The sequence below is a fragment of the Colletes latitarsis genome, chromosome 3 (genome assembly GCF_051014445.1).
Source record: "Colletes latitarsis isolate SP2378_abdomen chromosome 3, iyColLati1, whole genome shotgun sequence".
Taxonomy (NCBI): domain Eukaryota; kingdom Metazoa; phylum Arthropoda; class Insecta; order Hymenoptera; family Colletidae; genus Colletes; species Colletes latitarsis.
The window spans coordinates 28,534,645-28,555,708 of NC_135136.1; the positions used below are offsets into that span (position 1 = coordinate 28,534,645).

General features: G+C 38.5%; 1 protein-coding gene across 2 annotated transcripts in view; it reads right to left on the minus strand.

The window, feature by feature from the left end:
* Nucleotides 1-2,577: 2,577 nt before the first annotated feature.
* The window catches only part of LOC143340195 (uncharacterized), a 937,384-nt gene continuing 918,897 nt past the window's right edge, over nucleotides 2,578-21,064 (minus strand). For both annotated transcript variants that reach the window (XM_076761872.1, XM_076761870.1), the window contains one exon: nucleotides 2,578-9,557. In XM_076761872.1, the coding sequence (XP_076617987.1) occupies nucleotides 9,385-9,557 (173 nt within the window). In that variant the 3' untranslated portion in view covers nucleotides 2,578-9,384. The remainder of the gene's footprint in view (nucleotides 9,558-21,064) is intronic.

Consider the following 21,064-nt stretch of genomic DNA (forward strand, 5'->3'; position numbering starts at 1 on the left):
TTTACGAACATTTCGTGAGAAATGTGTTAATTTTAATTATAAGGGTCGATGATGAGTGAGTAGCCTTATGGTTGAGAGACTTGACATCAAGAACTCGTCATTGTACATCAAGGGGTTAAGAAGACGTTTAAAATTATCTTTGTTCGCAATTGTTTTGAAGAAATGTAATTCTGTTATAGCTGTAATAGTGTACCATATTTTACGTTTAGTATGCAGGGTGTTTGGTAATTACTGGTACTGGTACACGGGAAATGTCATTTGTATACTAGAAAAAGATCCATGTCAAACTAGAGATCTTGAAGTATTTTATTTTTAGCGAAGAATAAGTTTTTAAATAATATTGAGCAACGGTAAAAATTTATCGAAATTCCAAATACAAGGTCCAAAGTTCCGATACAATGTGTTTTTCAGAAATATGCTTAGCAAACTTGGCTTTCTTGAGAAATCCTAGAACGCAGTGATGAAAGTTTCTGTAATGTAAAGGTGATTGTTATGCAAAACACCATGTTACGTATGCTTGATCTACTGGCTCTTTTACGATAAACAGGCAGTCGTCGGAATAATTTGAATACAATTATAATACTTGTCGCGGTAATTGAGCTCGTTAAGTTAATCATATATTTCAAAATTTAGCGCCCTACGTAAATGAGATATAATTGATGTTAATGATCTAGGAAAGAAATCTACAAAATCGTCAGAGTTTACAGATATAATAATGTGATTAGTTGGATAATAAGAGTTGTAATGAGACGAAGGTTTTGCATTGCAGAACATGGGTATTCTCCTAAACGAGTGGAATGTAAAATTTAATTAATTTCTCAAGGAAAGAGTACATGGTTAAGTCATCTATTATTCCACGAAACAAAATCAGCTATTAATCCACTATGATCCTTAAGAATTATCCTTGCACCCTATTTAATACAAATTTAGATCTAGAAAAAGATGGAGGTCAAATAATAGACACGTATTATAGTGATATGAAAATTAGTTTATTTATCTTGAAGTTCTGAATTGCTTAACACGTTGATTGCCAGACCAAACCCCTTAAATTGTTCACGAAAACGAAACTCTATTTTTAGACAATTGGAAATTACCCACAATGTGTCATTGTACTTATTGTTACAGCCTCTTTAAAATTCAAGTATCTTGTCTACATTTATTTTCTTTAACATCTAATCTTGAGAATTAATTTTTTTAGCTCCTTAGCGAGAAATCAGGTCATCCGTATGTGGGTGACGTAGCAGTCAATGTGTTAAGGAGAAAACTAAGAGTTTTCATAGCTGCATTCGCAACAACATAGCGAAACTAAGTATCAATAGACTTAGGCACAAGAGAGTGGCCTCAAACCTAATCTTCTTATTTTAAATCTTAAATGGTATGATCATTCATCCTGAGCTGCTTAGTAAAATTTCTATGGATGCACCTTCAACATTAGTTAGATCTCATTTTCTATTCCAACCAACAAGGAACAGAACTAAGCTAGTTCCTATCACTATGAATGGGTCAACCCCATTAACAAAACTTTCAACATAACGAATAGCCATAATAAAACTATAGACTTTTTTCCGAATTCGATAAGTTTATTGCATTAATAGAGCATTAATATAACTATAGTTGTTTACATTAATTTTAATAAGTTCTTCGTGTATACCAATATTACAGTACTGTAGTATCTGTCCCGTTTATAAATACAATAATTAAATAAATTTTATTAATATTTAACACAATACTGTTTAAATGAAAATTCTGTAGATAAATAATTCAAAAAAATTGCAATATAAGTCACAGTAGCTCATCTAGGCATGAAACCATTTGGTAGTTTATATATATATATATATATTTTTGTTGTTTTGAAAAAAGTATCTGTGCCATATGTAGACGATTTTAAAGGAGTAGATATGTATAGTACTCTGTAAAGTTATAAAATTTGATATTGTTTTAAGGGCATCAACAGACTGTGAATTGCAAAATTATACTGTTTATTTGTAGTCAGTACTTGAAGAAAATATTTGATAAACATACTTACGCATTGAACATCCAAAAATATGAACAATCGAAGCTTTGTACTCTTTGCACGTTTACACGATGGGGCATCTGTATAAATTGTCTGAGGTTAAACAAAAATTTTTTTTCTTATGATTTATACTTCCTTTTTATTATATTTTATTCCAGAACCATGCATTAACGGTTCAAAGTTTTTTTTTATTAAAAACGTCTCACCTGTTTTCGTAATAAATAGCGTCAGATATTTTTAAAAACCGATCGCGATCCGATACAGAATGTTATAAACAATATTTCGATTAAATTTGAAATTAATCGGTCGAGCGGTTATCGTGTTTACCGTTTTAAAAAAGATTATGTTTAAAGTTTCATAATATCCGATCGTGTGTACCGTTGGCGTCAACAGGCTACAATTTGCATATTAATGTGAATTTTGATAAGGGACCACTTGTATATTATTTTTAAGGTTTCATGTAAAAAATTCATGGGAAAGAAATTGTTCGATTTTCAGATCTCTATACCCTTTTAAGGAGCGCAAGGATCGGGTTTAGGACGTGAACGAAACGCGTGAACGTATTTGTTTTTACGATTTTAATGTCGTAACCCTGCCAAATACAATAATAATAGTAATAGTAGCAATTATAATAAGAATCATAATAATGATAATGATAATAGTATTATCTAAAATATGTAACCATCATTTCGATAATAAGATTATCGACAGGCGAGTTGTTGTACCACACAGGACGAACGTGACGCACCGTGCGCGCATCGCCGCGACTCGACGCTATAATTTTATTAACGACAATCGGGACGCGGATCGCCCTTTACGATACAATAATAATTTTTACTTCCACAGTAGGAATTCGCGAAGTACAATATTAAATATGCGCTGAGCCCTGCCGTCGCAAAAACGTCATTTTTTTTTTCTCTTTAGGACTTTCATCGCGGCGTAGGAACGCCCGTCTCCGAGACGCGTCCTCGCGCCAATAACGTGTATAAATATATAATTTCGTGCGCATTTCGTAATATAATTCGCTATCGCCCTTAATTCTTTTCCACATGTTCCGCGGGATACAATAATTACACGCTCTCCGTTTTCGTTCGATCGCAATAAATAAATTATCCAAATCAAGGACATCGATATATCGATATAACAGTAATAAGATTACAACCACATTTACAATATACATATATATGTATGTATATATATATATAGATTTTTTATTTATATATATTTTTTTTTCTTTTAATGCACTAACGAACCTCCCTTGGCGACGTGCGCGCGATACGAATGGCGACACCGTCCTCAAGCGACGCGGTTAAAGTAATTAGAAAGTACAAAGTTTTTTATAGTAATGCCTTCGTTTATACAGTGAGTCGTAACAATATATTATTATCGATCCTACGCAAAAAACCTACGCGACATATACAGTTTATCCTTAAAAAGTAATAGTTGGTGGCGCGCGACTTTATGATTCGTCCTTTTCTTCTGAACTTCGGCGACGGTTGATATCCACGGTTTGAACGTTTGTTCGCGCGCCCACCGCGTCCAACCAAAACACGCCAATCGACACGCATCGATTTTCGAATAAAAAAAAAGGAAAAGAAAAAAAGAACGTCGAATTCTCCGTGTTCTCGTTCGACGCGGTTCGTGCTTTGCTCTAGGAACCTGAAAACGCTTCCATGCGAAGCGGCGCTCTTTTCGCGCGTGAAAAGAACAACGCGACGCACCACGAAGACAAACCCATGCCGAAATTCAGCACCAAGGGCACGCCACGCGCCTCGCAGTGTCTAAATCCGTGCGAGATCCGAGAGAGAATTACTGGCCCCCATTGATTACATTATTGCGAAAGAATTATGCTACGTTGATCCGCGCGGATCGTCCCACCGACGATCATCAACGGAATTTACCTTTACATACTATTTACAGTAGTTCATTACTTGGCTAAGTGTCTACCTTACGACCTAGTAGTTCCGTTTAGTGTCATTACGAGAATTTCTGTCTCGGAGTCAAGAATCACTTGTCGCGTTGGTTTCCGCCACCTGAGACATTGGACCACACGAAATATGCAATTGTCGCTTCGAAACGGTGCAAAACTGGACGAAAGGAATCGGTCGATCGTTGACAGACGGTAATTATCGCCTAGGAATGAAATTTACGATTGGTCCTGGAACGTCGGGGATGTAAAATTTTTTGCTTTCGGAATTAAGTGAATTTTATTGAACGTTTTATCTCGTCTTCCGTGTAGCCTGATATCTCGTTGGACGCAAACGCGCGCACACCTTCTGTAGCGATGCATTTCTGCGCTTCTGCGTAATGGATCTTTAAGAACCGATCTCCTCATATTGTCCACGTTGATGTATATCTACGCACATCGAAATTCAACGTACGAAAGCACCAAGAAAGATTGAGCACCGCGCATGATCGCAGATTAAAGATGCAATTTATTGCAGTTGCTTGATAAGGTATGCCTGTGAGTGACTGATGCGTGTGTGTATGCATGTGTGCGTGTCTGTGTGTGTATCTTTACTGGCCCTTGAAACGAAGAATGGAAAATTATCGCTACTTCGACGGACTAATCTGTCAGCTTCGTCTTCGAAAAGCTCGATACATCGCGTTTATTTATTCACTTCTTTTTTTTGTTGGTTTTTCTTTTTTTTTCTAAATACTTCTTTTTGAAGGTTCGCTTTCATACAGCCGTAAAAGTTTCTCTAATGTTTCCCTAAAATTATGAATACGCTTCCGTGGAATTCTTTTTCGACAGCCGTGTAAGCGCACGAGAATGAGAAATCGAGAATCTTTACAACGAATTCAGGTACGTCGATACCCATCAAACGATCGAGCAACAGTGATTAAAACGATCGAAGTTGTGGGACTGCAACTTTTAAAGACGTACACGCTCTTTACGTCTTTTTTAGTAATTTTTATACATTTCCATCGGTTGTTTGTTCCATTGAAAAAAGAGGAAGCGTTTATTTAACTCATTATGTATCAGTATCTTTTTCAAAGGACACTCAAAAAAATTGGTAGTCGAGACCCAAATAAAGCGTAACTTTTTTATAATATATTACTAATAAAAGAAACGTTATATTCAACAATAATTTACTTGATTTTTTAGACTCGAATACTCTCAGACTTTAATTAATAATATTAATTCATTATTACAATTCCTTGCTAAAATTGTTTAAAGAGTCGTTTTCCACCGTACGTTCTACTTACAGGACACGTCGTGACCTTAAACAAAAGTTTCTGCTTAACAAAGTATTTTCGAAAATAAATGTAAATCTTGAAAAAGCAACAATTTGGTACCAAACGGGTTCATATAAGTCGAAGAACAACGCAATTTTCCAGGAGCAACGAAAGCAAATATCGTGCTGTTTTGACGTCGATTACCGCGAGCGCAAATAACGCGCTAACCTATTTGCCCCCCTCCCCCGTCCCGATTTTAATCCAAAGTGTGCCGACTACTAAATTCTCGCCAGTCGCGAGCGTGCACCGCTCGTTCGCGGAAGGTGATTTCGATCCAAATGCGAAGCCTCGATTAGTTGGTTGTCAGTTGTCGTCTGTTAAGGCACTTGAAATGCTAATTTCCCTAGGTGGGGCCTTCGTAGAAAATCGGTCGCGTTCGGTATAGAGCTCCGTTGCCTGCTTCCCAGTCCATTGATGGTTTGCCTTCTACGGGAAATTGAATAGGCTCGCATTAACATGGAACACAAATAGCCGTTGCGCGCGTCAACTTTTCACGAATCTCTTCTTCTCGTCGCGGCCAAGGAATGTCTGTGCACGAGGAATGTTCCGTTCGTCGTTAGCCTTGAGAACCGTCGATGGAGAGGTCGTAGCCGCGCTTGTTCCCGGGAAATTCTCCATTTTCCGGGTTCGCCTTCGGTAACAACGATTTCACGATAATTTAACGACAGTTGCGCGGCCATTACGGAGTTTGGAATGTAGTTGGAATCGAACGATGAAACTTCTCGGGTCGAGGATGGCGATCGGCGTAATAGGGACCATAAACGTGAGCGCTCCGCGAATAATTTGTATAACTCGACAAGTTAAATAAGATCCCTTTCTGCTGTCCACAGTCGTGTTTCTTTTAAATAGTACTCCCGATACCTGGTCTCGTCCTTACCATTGCTACTCAAGCCACTCCTTCAGGGATCTTATCGAGTTTCTCGAGCTATACAACTATCGGTGATACCAATTGTTCCAACGATTATTGTACAGCCGTTGTCGTACGATAAATTGTTACGTCCGTGCCCCCTAGACCGCGTACTAATCGCGTATATCCAAGTCTTCGGCCATCTTGTCTGATCGAGGTCAACAGGAACCCAGGGGGGGTCAGTTCGGCCCAAAACGAAATTCTACGACGAGGTGTTCACACCGGTTGCAGTTGTTCCAAGCAGAGGAGACAACTAGTCACGGTTTCGTTTCATCGCCGCGTCGACAATTAGGAATCGTCTCGACGGAGAGGCAACGCCGTAGCGTCGAGATGTTCACGATCCGGCGCGAGCTCTCGGGAGAAAAAATGATAATGATCAAAGAGGGTGTCGGCATGACGTCAGTATACATTTCTCATCGCCCGCGCCGTGCTCAGATTACTGACGGCTGCCCCGCTGAAGAAATTCCCTAAGGTACAACGGTATCAGTCATCAAGATCGTAGAATAGCATCCTGGGTGGCACCTCGTCCATTTTCGGATTGAATTTCGCAGTGACGATCGTACGAAAATTATTCATACATCCCCGGAGACGCGGTCGGTCCTTTCGAGGTTTCGACGCGTATCGCTTGGAGACTACGACGATCGAATGATCGGTTTGGATCAACATCGCGCAGCTGTAGAACTCGAGGTGGAACAAAAACAGCAATTTTTTTAAGTGGAATCATCGTGTAACCACGGTTCTCGATAAATGAAATTCGACGGAGAAAAGTAAGCGAAAGGGTACATTTGTTTTCGACCAGACCGAAGCGTAACCACGGTTCTCGACCGAATATAGCAACGGTTGGATATATCTCACTGGTCCTCCTGGACGAGGATTCGAAGGGGTCGCGTTATGAAATGTGCGCAAGCACGAAGATTCGCGTGACTTAAGGCACTAGCAGTATACTTAAGGCCTAACGCAGCGTCCTCTCTCTTAACATTAAAAGGCACTATTCCCTATGAAAATACAACACGTAACAAATATTAATTTATCAATCTTCGCATTAATCTTACACGTAGAGGTTTCTCTTTAATGATATAAACTGGCTCTAGCATATACTGGCATCTTGTTCCATCGTTTTAACTAGCTTCGAAATAGTTTCTGCTCTTTGCAGCTACCGTTAGTCGCGTTACTTAGCGGCGAAAACACAGGTTCGAAGAAAATGGGGAGGGGGGGGGAATGCTATACACGTGCTGTATACGGAAACGTCGTATTTTTCAAGGTTTCTAAATTATTTACAATACATCGCGACGCGATTAGCGTACTCGACTTTCCTGCGATACGTTCGGCCAAGGTCGCGAGAAACGCTTTGTTCGAGCCGTCTCAAGGAAAAATGAAGCGGTAATGTCCAAATTTTTATAAATTTCCATTACCGTTTCAGTTTTCCCCGCGAGTAAGGTCGACACAAAATCAGTTGCTCGCTCAAGGACGCCGATGGATCGTCTCCAAATCACTCTATCGCGTCATTTTTCAATCATCGCCATTTCGAATAGAGATTTCTCTATGAAACACAATAGAGAAATTATCTTGAGCGTTCAGTTGACTTTGATCCGGCCGTAGTAGCATCAAGGAATGCATTGCGCGGCCTCCAGCCTCGTTTCGCTCTCAACGCACCAGAGTCGATGTCTTCGTTCGATTTCGATATGTCTCGATATATAGAATTCGCATTTTATACCGTCGCTTTCGGAGCTGCGTTTCATCTAACTTAGTTTGACGATAATTGAATAGCCGACACGATGCGTCAATGATAATCGAACCCTGATACGACTCTTCTATTTACAGTTTCGAAACCATGAGGAGCGTAAGCGTACGTTCTTGCGTTTTAAAGAAATTTCTCATTCACTTTTCGAGCGTACCTTGAGCTACCGTTTCGTTGCAGATGCCAAAATAAAATGTGCACGAATCAAGTCTGTAACGTTCGACGAACGCGATGCAAAAGCGTTTAAAAAAATAATTCTTCGATCTACTTTCATCTTTCCACGTTTGAGCGTAATGTATCGATGGACAATCCCGTACATTTGCACCTTCTACTTTGGCACCTTGTGTGGACAAAAGAGCGCACCGATCGGACGGTACGATCGAAGAATTGTTCGCGACTAAAAACGAAAACACAAAGACTTTCGAAGAAAGCATCGTAAAATGCCGTCGACGGTATACACATTAACGTATTGCTTAATGGACACGTAATACTGGCTTTTAGAGCGTCTGATTCCCTTGTTTCCGTTGACAATGAGAACGTTGTTAATGATTGTCCGTCCCTAAACGCGAAATTCTTTGTGCATAACCTCGAAAAATCGCTATTCAATGCTTTACAAAATGTTCACGATCACGATTGTAGTTTATTTAACTGAGCATGCTAAGTCCCAAGCTCCGTCACCGGAGTTCGATATTCTCTTTACTTATTTAACCATTTAATTACCTTAACGATATTACTTCTTTCCCCTTTACTGGCTCTATTCTTCGCAATAGACGATACATGATGCTCTAGACTAGTTGAGCTGGCCTTATTTAATCGTACAAAAAAAAAGAGAGAGAGAAAACAAACTGGAAATACGAACGAGTAAAAATTGGCTAGAATTAAAAACAGAAATTACGCGATGTCGCGTGCTGGTCGCGTCGAACCTGCCAGCAATTGCTCGTGCAGACTTCCTCAAAGCTCAGCTTTCCAAACGTTCGCCTCGAACGCGCTTATTACGAAAAATGTCGATTCGACGACAGAATAAATAAATTTTCACAGAAAAATTTCAAATATCAACAACTCTTATGCACTAATTCCGTTCAACAGATTTCACGATAGATCGACTTTTGATAGAATCTATGCAACAAAGAAAACAAAAATACATTTTTCAACGATTCGTACATCGCGACTGCTGGCAAGTTCGCACAATCATCCACGAATAATTATAGAGATACTTTCGTTAGACCTCTAAACCTAATGAACGATTTGTTTGTTTCTTCGTTTCTTTTTCTCCTAGTTTCCGCCTCCGACTCCCGTTTGATCGAGACGATCCGAGAGTCGAAATGAGGCTTTTCAGGTCCCGAATATAAAAAAGAATCATCGTCTTCGTCTACGATCACCGTTTTAGTCCCGATTTCCCGGAACTACAGTGATTTTTCATTCCCTTTCGCTTCTTCTTCTTCTTCTTCCTCGTCTCCCTCCCTATCGGCTAGACGGCCCTCTTTATCAATGCCTTTTCATGTGAAGCGACAGATGATCGCTCCGCGAGAACGATCGTTGACAAAGATGGCACTTGAACGGTTTCTGACCCGTGTGCTTGCGATAGTGCCGCGTCAATTCGTCGGAACGCGCGAATTTCCACGTACAGCCTTCCCATGTGCACTGGTACGGTTTTTCACCTGTAACAAAATATTATCAGCATTAATAGTATTACATTAATAGTATCGAAGAAAGATTTTTTTGAATCGTTACTCTAGCATTTTTGAAAAAGCTGCGAGTAATTTAAATATTTCTTTTCATTAACCCTCTATGAACACATTATAATTTATCATCTAGATGCATTTAACTTCCTAGGATCAGCTTTTATTAGATTTAAATTGCTTACTACAAAAAAATGTACCGAATTGCTCGCAAGTTCTTCGAGAGTCTATAAATTCAATTTTATCTACACAGAGTCTTCAGTTTTGAGACTTTGAGATCATCGAGAAAAATCAATTACGACAACCGAATGCGACAATAAAACCTTAATACATTGATTGCACACCCTCGATTGACATCATTTATCTCCTCATTTTTTACGAAAATGGGTTATTTTTATCATTGCAACAGACAAAGCTTTACTGCACGTTCTATAAAATATTCGAAATGCTTATATCATAAAAAAATCTTTGTATTCGCTGCACTTAAGTCATTTAACATTCAGTCAATTAGAATTTTTCAATATAAAGATTATAGTTTAATCTCCACATCAGAGATTACTTTTGATAAGACTAGAATATTATGTTTAACACTCGAATATTTTATTATTGTTCCCTTATTTTATACAATTATACAGAATAATAACTTCCTCCATCCCTGATTGATGGAATTTTTTGAGGACCTATTTTAAATCGAAGATGTTTCACAATGTTAATGGGATAGAAACTAAACGAAATATGGGTTCATTTTCATTAAAAAAACGCGTTTCTAAGCACTTGTCGAATACGTGATGAGATTGTCTTTAGCTTGGATTAAAGTACGCGATGCGAAAAAACGAAGTCAGTTGACGTTATTGTGTAATTTAAACGTAATGGGGAGCGTTGATGCAGTATTCGAACGAAACATAAAACCACGCGCTAGGTTTACCTCAGATTTACAGTACCGTGCCTCTACATACATATCTCTGATCCCTTTCATAATCTCTTTAGAGCGGATACTTATTTTCTTGTGCGAATGAAAGTCCACGTCCTTGGGAAATTTATAAGGATACGGGTTTTATGCGTTCTCAAAATTTACGATCAAAAGACGTAATTGAAAAGTGACACCGATGATTTGACAGCTTTGTGCACTTGACAGGCCACTAATGATCCTTTTAAGATGCTTTATAGGAGGATTATTTAGGAGGAATACATTAATTTTTTGCCAAAATAGAACATTATACAATATATTAGAATGAAAACAATTTTTAATTCGTTAACTGCTATTTCATTACAATGAACTATTTGGAAAATTCATCGAAACACTCTCGATAAAATGTTTCATTATTTTCGTAGAAAGCACCGACGAGTGTTCATCATGCATTTTAAATAGAACTAATGTCTCGAGAACATGCAAGTCATCTTAAAATTTGTGTACATGTATTGTGATGAATGGAAATACTATTTTGTTAAAATTTGAATGCCACTGTGTCACGGTCTACTAGAGAAAATGAATCAAAGTCACTTTTACTCTTTTAATATTATAAATAGTTTAAAATATAAATGTAATCGTACAAACGAAGGTAGAAACCATGTTAACCATGTTTGCATGGCTATGTAACTTCTATATCCATCGAAGAGCAAAATTAATTAAGAATCCGCAAAAAATAAAATTGCAACTACCAGTCAACATGGAAGCGTTAATTATAAAACTAAACACTAAGGAAAATCAATTAAATTAAAAAATTTCGAATCATTCTGAAAAAATTATTTTTGGTTGCGGGGGTCAATTATAAGCATTTTTGGCGAATACACATACCTCCGAAATCCTACCCACTTTCGAGAAAAAAAATCTGTTAGGTGCTGAAATTTTTCGGCGAAAAAAAAGTTTTCAAATCGTTCTGGAAAAATTATTTTCGGTTGCGGGGGTCAATTACAATCATTTTTGGTGAATAGACATACCCCCGTAATCTTGCGCATTTTCGAGAAAAAAATTCAGTACCGACGGAACTTTAAACGTTAATAACTTTTTAACGAAGCCTCCATCAACAAATTGGTATTCTTGATTTTCCTTTTTTTTTTGCCTCTAGAATTCCCTATTAAAATTTTTCCTAGGGGTGGCCGAACACCCTGTGTATTTATGGAGCTAATTAAAATAAGAAGTTATCGATTTTAAAAAAACAAACTAAAATTCATCATTATTATGGGAAAATGGAACGAAATTAGTTTTGTACAATGCAGAAAACTTGTGGAAAGCATGTCTAAAAAAATTCAAGCCAAAAGTTACTTGACGTTAAGTCACACTATTGACCGCATCCAACATTGCACCTATTGTTTAACTATTATTCTAATAAATATTAGATCGTCCCATATGTTCGTGCAGAGTTTTGTATTACAGTTTAAAGTAATATTTCAAACATATTATGGAATTTTTTGAAAAACGGTAAACCTCTTCGTTCGACAATTTTCTCCCTTTCCTTTGGTAAAGTCAATGTATTGTCGCTACAAAACTTCTTTGATTTTTTATTAAAATGTAGTTCAACGCTTTTCATTAAAACGTTAACATTTTCAAATTGTTTACTCACTAATAAGCCTGGAGATTGTTGTATTTTATTTCTTACAAGGTTCGATTTTACTACATATATGCTAACAAAAATATTTATGCAATCAGGTTCAAGCACGATCAAGAAAATTTCACTCCGTAAGCTAGTATGAATTCCAAACGTTGAGTTCTGACACAATATCTATTTGTTTTAAATTTGTATGAATTGTTGATATTAGTATGTTAAAAATTTCAAGAATCTCTTAAACTGACAAATATTATTTGTTTTCTATTAAATTACAAATTTTATCCTTGTCAATTTCAGAATATCGAACAGCACGGACTTATGGAATGACCTAATATTTCGTATTTTTTGTATTAATGTAACACTTCAAGGTATATATTTGATGTTAAGTTATACTATTGACCACATCCAACATTACTTCTATTGTTCGACTATTGTTGTTAGGAACTTGACCATATTTATGATATGGTCGCTTGCAAACACTGCTATTTTTGAAAATAGCTACTTTCAATTCACTTGTTAATAGTTGTAACTAAACGAGGAGTCGGGGCCCTAAAGAATAATTAAGAATTTGAAGCCAAATTAGGGGTTCTTACCAGGGCCCTGATCCGTCGTCCTCAATAGCGATTGACGTGTCATAAACCTTCCAATTAGTCGCACGATCAATTGACGGCCTTCGTACCTGAGCACGATACCCGGTCGAGTGTTGGGAAATTTTTCATTTACGTGGCTCCAGTTTGCACCGCAACTGGTGAACGGTAATCTGGACTTGGCGTATTTTGGTCATCCAACCTCCGAGAAGGCACGTTAACCGATTGGGTAGTTTTAGTTACGTCTCATCGACAATCTTAGTATTTAAGAACAAAAAACCGCGCGGAGCGTCAGAAAAACTTTAGAAGAACCTTTGCATCATTAGAATTGTCCTTAAAACGTTACTGTAGTAAGTGTTGATTTTTAATAAACAACATACGAAAAATTATTCCTAGTTAGTGTTTAATTAGTGTTCCTTCTAAGAAGGTGGTCCTTCGAGTTTGTATTAGTCGGCACACACGTGCAAACTTAACAAGGTCCGAAAGATGGAGGTCAACCACGGACAGAACAATTGTTTTAATAAATACTATGTTCAATATATTTCGTATTTTTTGTATTAACGTAATATTTCAGGGTACACATTAAATACATTTTCAGAAACGAATGATTCGAGATTACAGTTTGATTAAATAAACAGTATAATAAAATTAAATACTCGATCAATTTCGAGCGTCACTAAAACGTGCTCTTTTTCCACGAAGCTGTTCTCCATTTTATATTTAGTACAATGCGCCACCGGTGCACCCATAATCGAAGAACGTACGTACACGGTACCCGGAGTATCGTTTCGTCCAGGTATTTGCGAGCTCGTCGATACAGGTACATTTCCCAGCGTTTGTGTCCGTGCGTTTATTCTTGGCTCTTATCGAGCCGAGCCCCTCTCTAGTAAGGACGCCGTGACAGCTGTCGCACGTTACAACGACTCTGGATCCCTCAGAAAACTGCCTATCACTCTCTTCTATTGTATGCAAGTCACCAAGCGTATTCCTCCGGCGTTCTGCACGATTTGCCGAAGGAAGGAAGCGAGAAGGAGACTACGCGCTCGCGCGAGACCAAGAAGGGAAGAAGATAGAGAGAAAGAGAGAGATGCAAGGTAGAAAACGAGAGTAAGAGAGCTTAGGGGCTAAAAGCGTAGCCGTCGTCGAGCCGTCTAGATGTAGAAACAGCCTGGTCACAACTCGATGACGCAATCGCCATCAAGTTCAGCCGTTGGAGAACCGGAGACGAAGACAACCGCGCGCGGAAGGATCGAGCGCTGCGATCGGGCGCAGTTCGCGATCCCATTAACCGCGCAAGCAGACGCGGATAATGGGCGACGCGAGTGACGACGGGACGACGACGTGCCATCGCGAGGTTCTATCTCCTCGTGGAAACTACCGGGCACCCGGTTTGATCGATATATTCGCGCGCGTCACCTGGAGATCTTGGATCTTGACGGCGACGAGCCGTCTCGGCGAACCGATCATTCGTCCCAGATAAACGATTACATTTTTCGTCGTGCTGGAATCGCTGTAGATCGGTGCTCGAATACCGAGGACACAATTATCTGTTGCGTAAAATCTGAAATCGAACCACGACCGTTTCACGCTACCGAGCCTGCGGACGACGATCGTTCCGAGTCTAATTACAACATCAATCTCGCCCGTAGCTTCTCCGATGATCGATACTCTGGCACAGGCTCCGCAGCCTCCGACTGGTAATTACTATTGTAATCGGTTTCATGCGTCAAACTCAATGGAAAACTTTGTCAATGATTGCGTCGTAGAAACATCATTAAGTCTTTGTTTTTTCTGCTTCTTTTTGGTCTCGCAATTTTGAAACTGAGTCGCGTGTCGAGCAATAAATGCATTATGATAGAGATATCGAGGGTCTGTGGCCACAAAATGCATCTGATTTTTTGAAGTTTCTTCTGCAAAATATGAAGTTGTAGATCTTTCAAATGGTAGATTTTGTAATTAACATCAATAGCCTGTTTTAACTGACACACAACCTGAGTTATGTAAGTTGAACAAACTGTGGCGTTGTTTTGCTGCAGGTTGGAACTAGGAGAAAATTCGTTGGAGGACAGAGAAGGAAAAGAGGAGGCGCGTTTCATTCGGGCCTGATGGCGGACTCGTCAGTAAGGCTTTCTAGCAGGCTCTGCCTTAGACGACTGGAATATTGGTCGAGGATTGTATACAGAATGGGGCAGTAACTATTAGCACCCCAGATATCTTGGAAACTATAAGTTTCACAGAAATGTTTGCTAAAGTAAATTGCACAGTACGAAGGGCGCTATTGGGTGGCGATAATAGGTTTTTTGCAGGTGGAGGTACTTCGGACATTTGAAGGTCACATCCATTTTTTTAAATGGATCGGTATGTTTTTGCTTCCGTATCACGATAGAGGATCTTAAAACGAGTTCAACGACCTATTACACAAGGTCATTGAAGGTCATAGAAAGTAGAGAAAGGCGATAAACTTACGGTTTTGGTAGTAAATGAAACATACGTATTGTCAACAGTAGAGGAATGCGTAATGCTTACCGTTTACTTCACTGAGAATAAACACTGCTTGAAGGACACTTTAATAGTTTGCAGAGTAAGATAAACATCATAAGATTAGTATCGATAAATCGGTCAATCCGGCACGATGTATCCGTTTGAAGAGCAGATTGATATGCTTCTTATTTATGGCGAATGCCAACAAAATTCTGTAAGGGCGAAAAACTTGTATGCTGAACGATATCCACATCGGTCTCAGCCTTCGCGTCAAACATTTAAAAATGTGTATGATAAACTTAGGCAAACCGGTAGTTTAAGTGTTCGTAAAAGTGAACGCCAGAAACGAGTAATTAACGAAGAAATGGAAATCGGTGTGCTCGCTGGTGTGTCTAGAAATTCTCATATTAGTTCGCGACAAATTGAACGCGAATCTGGCATTAGTAGGAGGAGCGTACTTCGCATTTTGCACCGTCACAAATTTCATCCGTATCACGTTAGTCTTCACCAAGAATTGCATGGGAACGACTTCATGAATCGCGTTGAGTTTTGTCGATGGGCTATACGTCAGATTCAAAACAATGAGCTTTTTTTTAATACCGTCTTATTTACTGATGAAGCAACATTCACAAATCACGGGAATGTTAATTTGCATAACATGCATTTATGGGCAGCGGAAAATTCACATTGGCTGCAACAGGTTGAACATCAAAAACAATGGTCTGTGAATGTATGGCGCGGTATCATAGGTGATAAAATTATTGGACCTTATTTTATCAATGGAAATTTGAATGGCAACGTCTATGCTAATTTTATTAAGGATACATTGGGTCTTTTGCTAAAAGAGTTACCTTTATTTACACGACAAACCATGTGGTATCAACATGATGGATGCCCAGCACATTATTCATCGATTGCGCGAAGGGAACTCGATGAAAAATTTCGAAATCGTTGGATTGGACGCGGCGGTCCAATATCGTGGCTAGCTCGTTCACCAGACATAACACCTTTAGATTTCTTTCTGTGGGGAACACTGAAAGAGAAAGTGTACAAAGAAGTACCAACTACATCTCACGACATCTTCTGACGCTGTAAGACTTGCAAGTCAATCAATCGTAAAAAGAATCCAACGGTGCATTGACAGTGATGGTTATCATTTCGAACACCTACTATAAACATGTTTCATTTACTACCAAAACCGTAAGTTTATCGCCTTTCTCTACTTTCTATGACCTTCAATGACCTTGTGTAATAGGTCGTTGAACTCGTTTTAAGATCCTCTATCGTGATACGGAAGCAAAAACATACCGATCCATTTAAAAAAATGGATGTGACCTTCAAATGTCCGAAGTACCTCCACCTGCAAAAAAACTATTATCGCCACCCAATAGCGCCCTTCGTACTGTGCAATTTACTTTAGCAAATATTTCTGTGAAACTTATAATTTCGAAGATATCTGAGGTGCTAACAGTTACTGCCCCACCCTGTATATGTATAGCAATCGAGGAGTCGGTTGAGCGCTTGTGAGAGCGTGACCCCTCTGGTGGCGAGCATGGAAGGCGACGCCACAGAACCATAGCGCAATAACCAAGTCCGTGTCTGCCCCTAAAGCCCGGTTTAGACCTAGACACGTCTACTCATTTAGTCAAGGGACGAGTAATTTAGTTACTTATTATTAGACTGCGGATGTTTATGCATTTATGGAAAATTTTAATTCCAGAAAAACTACAGAATGCACTTAATATGCAAAAATATAAGAAATACAAACTATTATATGTAGGGATTGAGACAACCCTCTACAGAGCTCCCATTTCATTTGCAATAATTTGCATAAAGATGCACAGTATACTTATTATGTACAAACACTAAAAATTAATCGAGTAATTTAACGAAACGATTTAGTCGAGTAGATCTATTTTTGGATTTTTCTGATCGAGCAAGTTTCTTCTACAACTCACTAATAATTAGCTGAATCTATCGAATGCTTTTCTTTAATTGAGTTCTTCAAAGGCTGCATTAGTCTGAAAGCTTGCAAGACCCATCCTGTAACCATTTTTTACATCTTCGTTTAAAAAAAAAGAGTTACAGCTTCTGGCAGTTTCTTGAGCATTTCAAGGTTGCTTTTTGGATCACTAGATGGAAAGTGTAATAATTTATTAATAGGAGGAACTTAAGGTGAGTGGACAAACTGTTACATGGTTAATACCGAGAGATACTAAGATTCAGTTTGTCGAGATCAAATCGGTCTATGGCTAATACCGGGAGCCACTAAGAGGATTTTGATTTGTCGTGGACGAACATCGAGAGCCACTAGATGAATAATTGACAGGATTGTCGTGGATGAACTGGTATATAACACCGGGCGCCACTAGGCTGGTTAGTGAGCCTCGTAACTAATAATGATATACTTCGAGCGGTAAAAGTATATTAATGTGGGGCCTTTCAAGGTATCGTTAAACGTAAGTGATTTAGAAGGAAGACTCTTCAAATTATGTCAACTCATAATAAGAGTAAAAATAGTAGAATATACTCAATGAGACCCGAACGTGACAAATAATTAATGTATTATGAGGGAAAAGAAAAGTGTTATCGTTTCAATTCTTATTCGATAAAATCTAATTCTTGTGGGTTTTTAAAAAAATGTACAAAACAGTCTAACTGTAATTGAATGTACTGTATCATAATTATTAATTGTTTGACTGGTACTCGATGCTCGATCTTGCAACGTTTCACGACTGTTACTTTTACATTATATAGAATTCTAAAATAGCAAACAATATTCGTTTAGTTAAATTAAAATTATTAAAATTAATTACATTAATCGTTAAATGGATTATCGGGGCCGCTACGGCCATCCACAAGTTTAAACTAATATTTAATATATGTTAAAGTAATTATTTGAAAATTGATGTAATCCTCCATTAGTTCATTATTTTTTAAATGCTTTAAAGGAAAGTTGATTTCCATTTACCAATTTAGTAAAAATCAATATTAAGTAAAATAATTCAGTTGAGATTGAGAGTCCACTTAGGGATTAAATTAAAATTAAATTGAAATTATTTAAATTGCACGACGTCACCCATCGTGCAAGCAATTCCGACCAACGCAACGGGGTCTACGTTTACAATAATTATTACGATCAAAAATAGTTGCATATGTCATAAACAGTTAGCCAGTAGGGCTTAAAACAATATATATCTGCCATCGATATAACAAACCCTATCCAACTTGGAGAGAAAGACTACGAAGGTAACGTTGATAAATATTCGCGCGTAGCGGCGTCTTACAAATCGCAGCAATAAAGCAAACCGTTAAGAAAAATGTAAATATGTCACTGGAAGGCTGTACCGATGAAATATATAAAGTCGTTCGGGAAAATAACAATGAGCGCGCGTCAACATAATAGCAAAAGCTCTGTCTTGTAAGTAAAAACGAGAGCCGACACGTATCGCGTTAGCTTAATGTAACGTCAAACTCACACAGACGCCGCGGCATCATAGCAACGTTACAAATGAGCGGCTAAGTTCGCCGTTGTGTTTAATTAATGGAGCTGGACGGTGTAACGGGGCGTGAATCTATGGTGCAATAAACGTAACGTTGCCGCGGAAAAAATCCAATCAAAATGCATTAATAACGGGAGAATTAATGCCTTCTTGCGCCGACGCTTGCACATCGACCGACGTTGCGTGCATATATGCACGGCCCGAACCCGTACGTACCCGTACCGCTCGTAAATGGACTAATTACTCGCAATTACGCAACGTACCGACTTCGAGCAGGTTTCTTCTCCGTCATTAGTTCTTCGTATTCCCAGCGAATTGCATAATAATATTCAGTCGATGGGCGTCGAAACGTTAAAACGATCGATTTAGATCTGCCATGGGTAGCCGTGTTTCGTCCGTCCGCCGTGAACCACTTTTCGATCTTACGGCGAAGCAATTATTGCTCGCGCGCGGAAACAACCTGTCTCGATCGTTTTCCGCGGCCACGTTTCGTTTGCTATTGCTACCATGCGTGCAACATCGGTGGTTTCCTTCCGGTAAAAGGAATACTCGACGAGACGTGGTTATTCGTATTCTAAAACGTCGAAAAGCCAAAATTCAATTTTTAAATGAATTACAATATCATTAGGTAACGCTTTAACGCGCTAATTGTCAATTGACAATTGGAAACTAGCATACCTAAAATTTGTCATAGAATTAATTTTTTCAGCCTCGATCAAATTCAAGAGTGTTAAGGATTCTTAACGAACCTTAACATCACGGGGTTTACGATGCAGACGTGGCTTACAGCTATTTTTGAGGATCAGAATTTAGAGATATTTCTTCTTTTTCTTCTTCTTCTTCTGGTTTTCTTTTACGTCGCATCGACATCTGGGTCATTAGCGATGATTAACAGTGCTGCTTCTCACATTTGTATCGTTAAATTTTGTACCATAGATTTGAGTCGCTGACGAATTTCAATATATCCCTTATATGTATAGTCCTTGTATATTAGGGACGTATCTGACCTGATGCCATAAACCTGTCTTTGCTGGTCAAACTCTGCATTCGTAAAGAATGTGGTTTCTTGTCAGTGGTATGTTTTCACAGAAGCTGTAGTTTGGTAGGTCTCTTTGATGGGTGGTGTTGTTTTTTAAAGTTTGTTTCTATTTATATTCCATTGTATTATTTTTTGCATTATTTGATAATTGTAGTCTTTACTTTTCTTTCGTTTTTTTTACATAATATCGGAGTCTGATGACAAGTCTAAAGTATCTGTAGAGTCGTATGGTGGATTGGGAGTCAGCTTTTTTATAATCTATGGATTCTATTTTTAATACTACGTTCTCTTAGGAAAGGATAGATTTTTAACAGCATTTTTATTAGGGCGGGTGTCCTCTGTAAATTCTTTAGCTGTTTTAATTAGGTCAGTTGTTCCTATTGAGTTTTCTATAAAACTCTTCAATTATAATTTAAAATGTAATCTGCTTCTGGGCGTTCAATTTCTTGTTTGGCTGAATTTAATATTTCTTCTTTTTTTTCATAGTTATACATCGGAGATATGGGCCTTGTCTTTTTTTTAGCGGTGATACTTTTTTTTTTTGTTTATGTTGGACAATGGTGATTTGAATTCCATGTCATTGAGGTTGACATATTTTGATGGGTTTTCCAGCGATGTTTGCGATAAAGGTCTTTTCATGTCAGTTTTAGTGATAGGTAATTCAGTTAATAGTGATGTCTTAGAGACATTTCTTTGGCAAATTACGTTACGGTCGTTTAAGGAATCTCCATACTTCACACGGGACTTGGAGTTCTTGGAGCTCTTTTTCGCCTCAATAGCGATTAACGTACCGTAAACCCGCGTTGGCGCACAGCTGTGGAACAGCGGGGTCTTGGGGAGCCGTCGACGCTTTTTCCCAAGTTGTTATTAAAAAGGCAACATTCTCGCTCATCCTTGTATGGTCTACCTGGGTACTGAACAACAGGGTGGGCGAGAATGCTGCAAAAAGTAAGAAACACCCTACCAGAGTGAAGACTTGAGCATTGGGTTGATCAATTCTCCCCCCGGTAATCGATGTTCGTCTTTGTCACCTTGGTAGGGGCAACCGAGCTTATTTTAAGGGTAAAATTAAGAATTTAGGTTAGATTCGTTGGCAAGAGCTTATAACTAGAACAGAGTCTCCGCGAGAATATCAAGATTCAAGCGTAATTCAAAGAGCAACGGGCTCTTACTGGCAAATAACGGACTTCTAACATCATTAGTTTTTTCCCCAAAGTATTTTGTGAGGTTCTTCGAGAACTACGGAACGGAACACAGCATACGGAGCTGTGTCATACGCAGAGATCGCGCAGCATAGTACAAGGGCACATTGCTTCGCGGCCGAAACAAA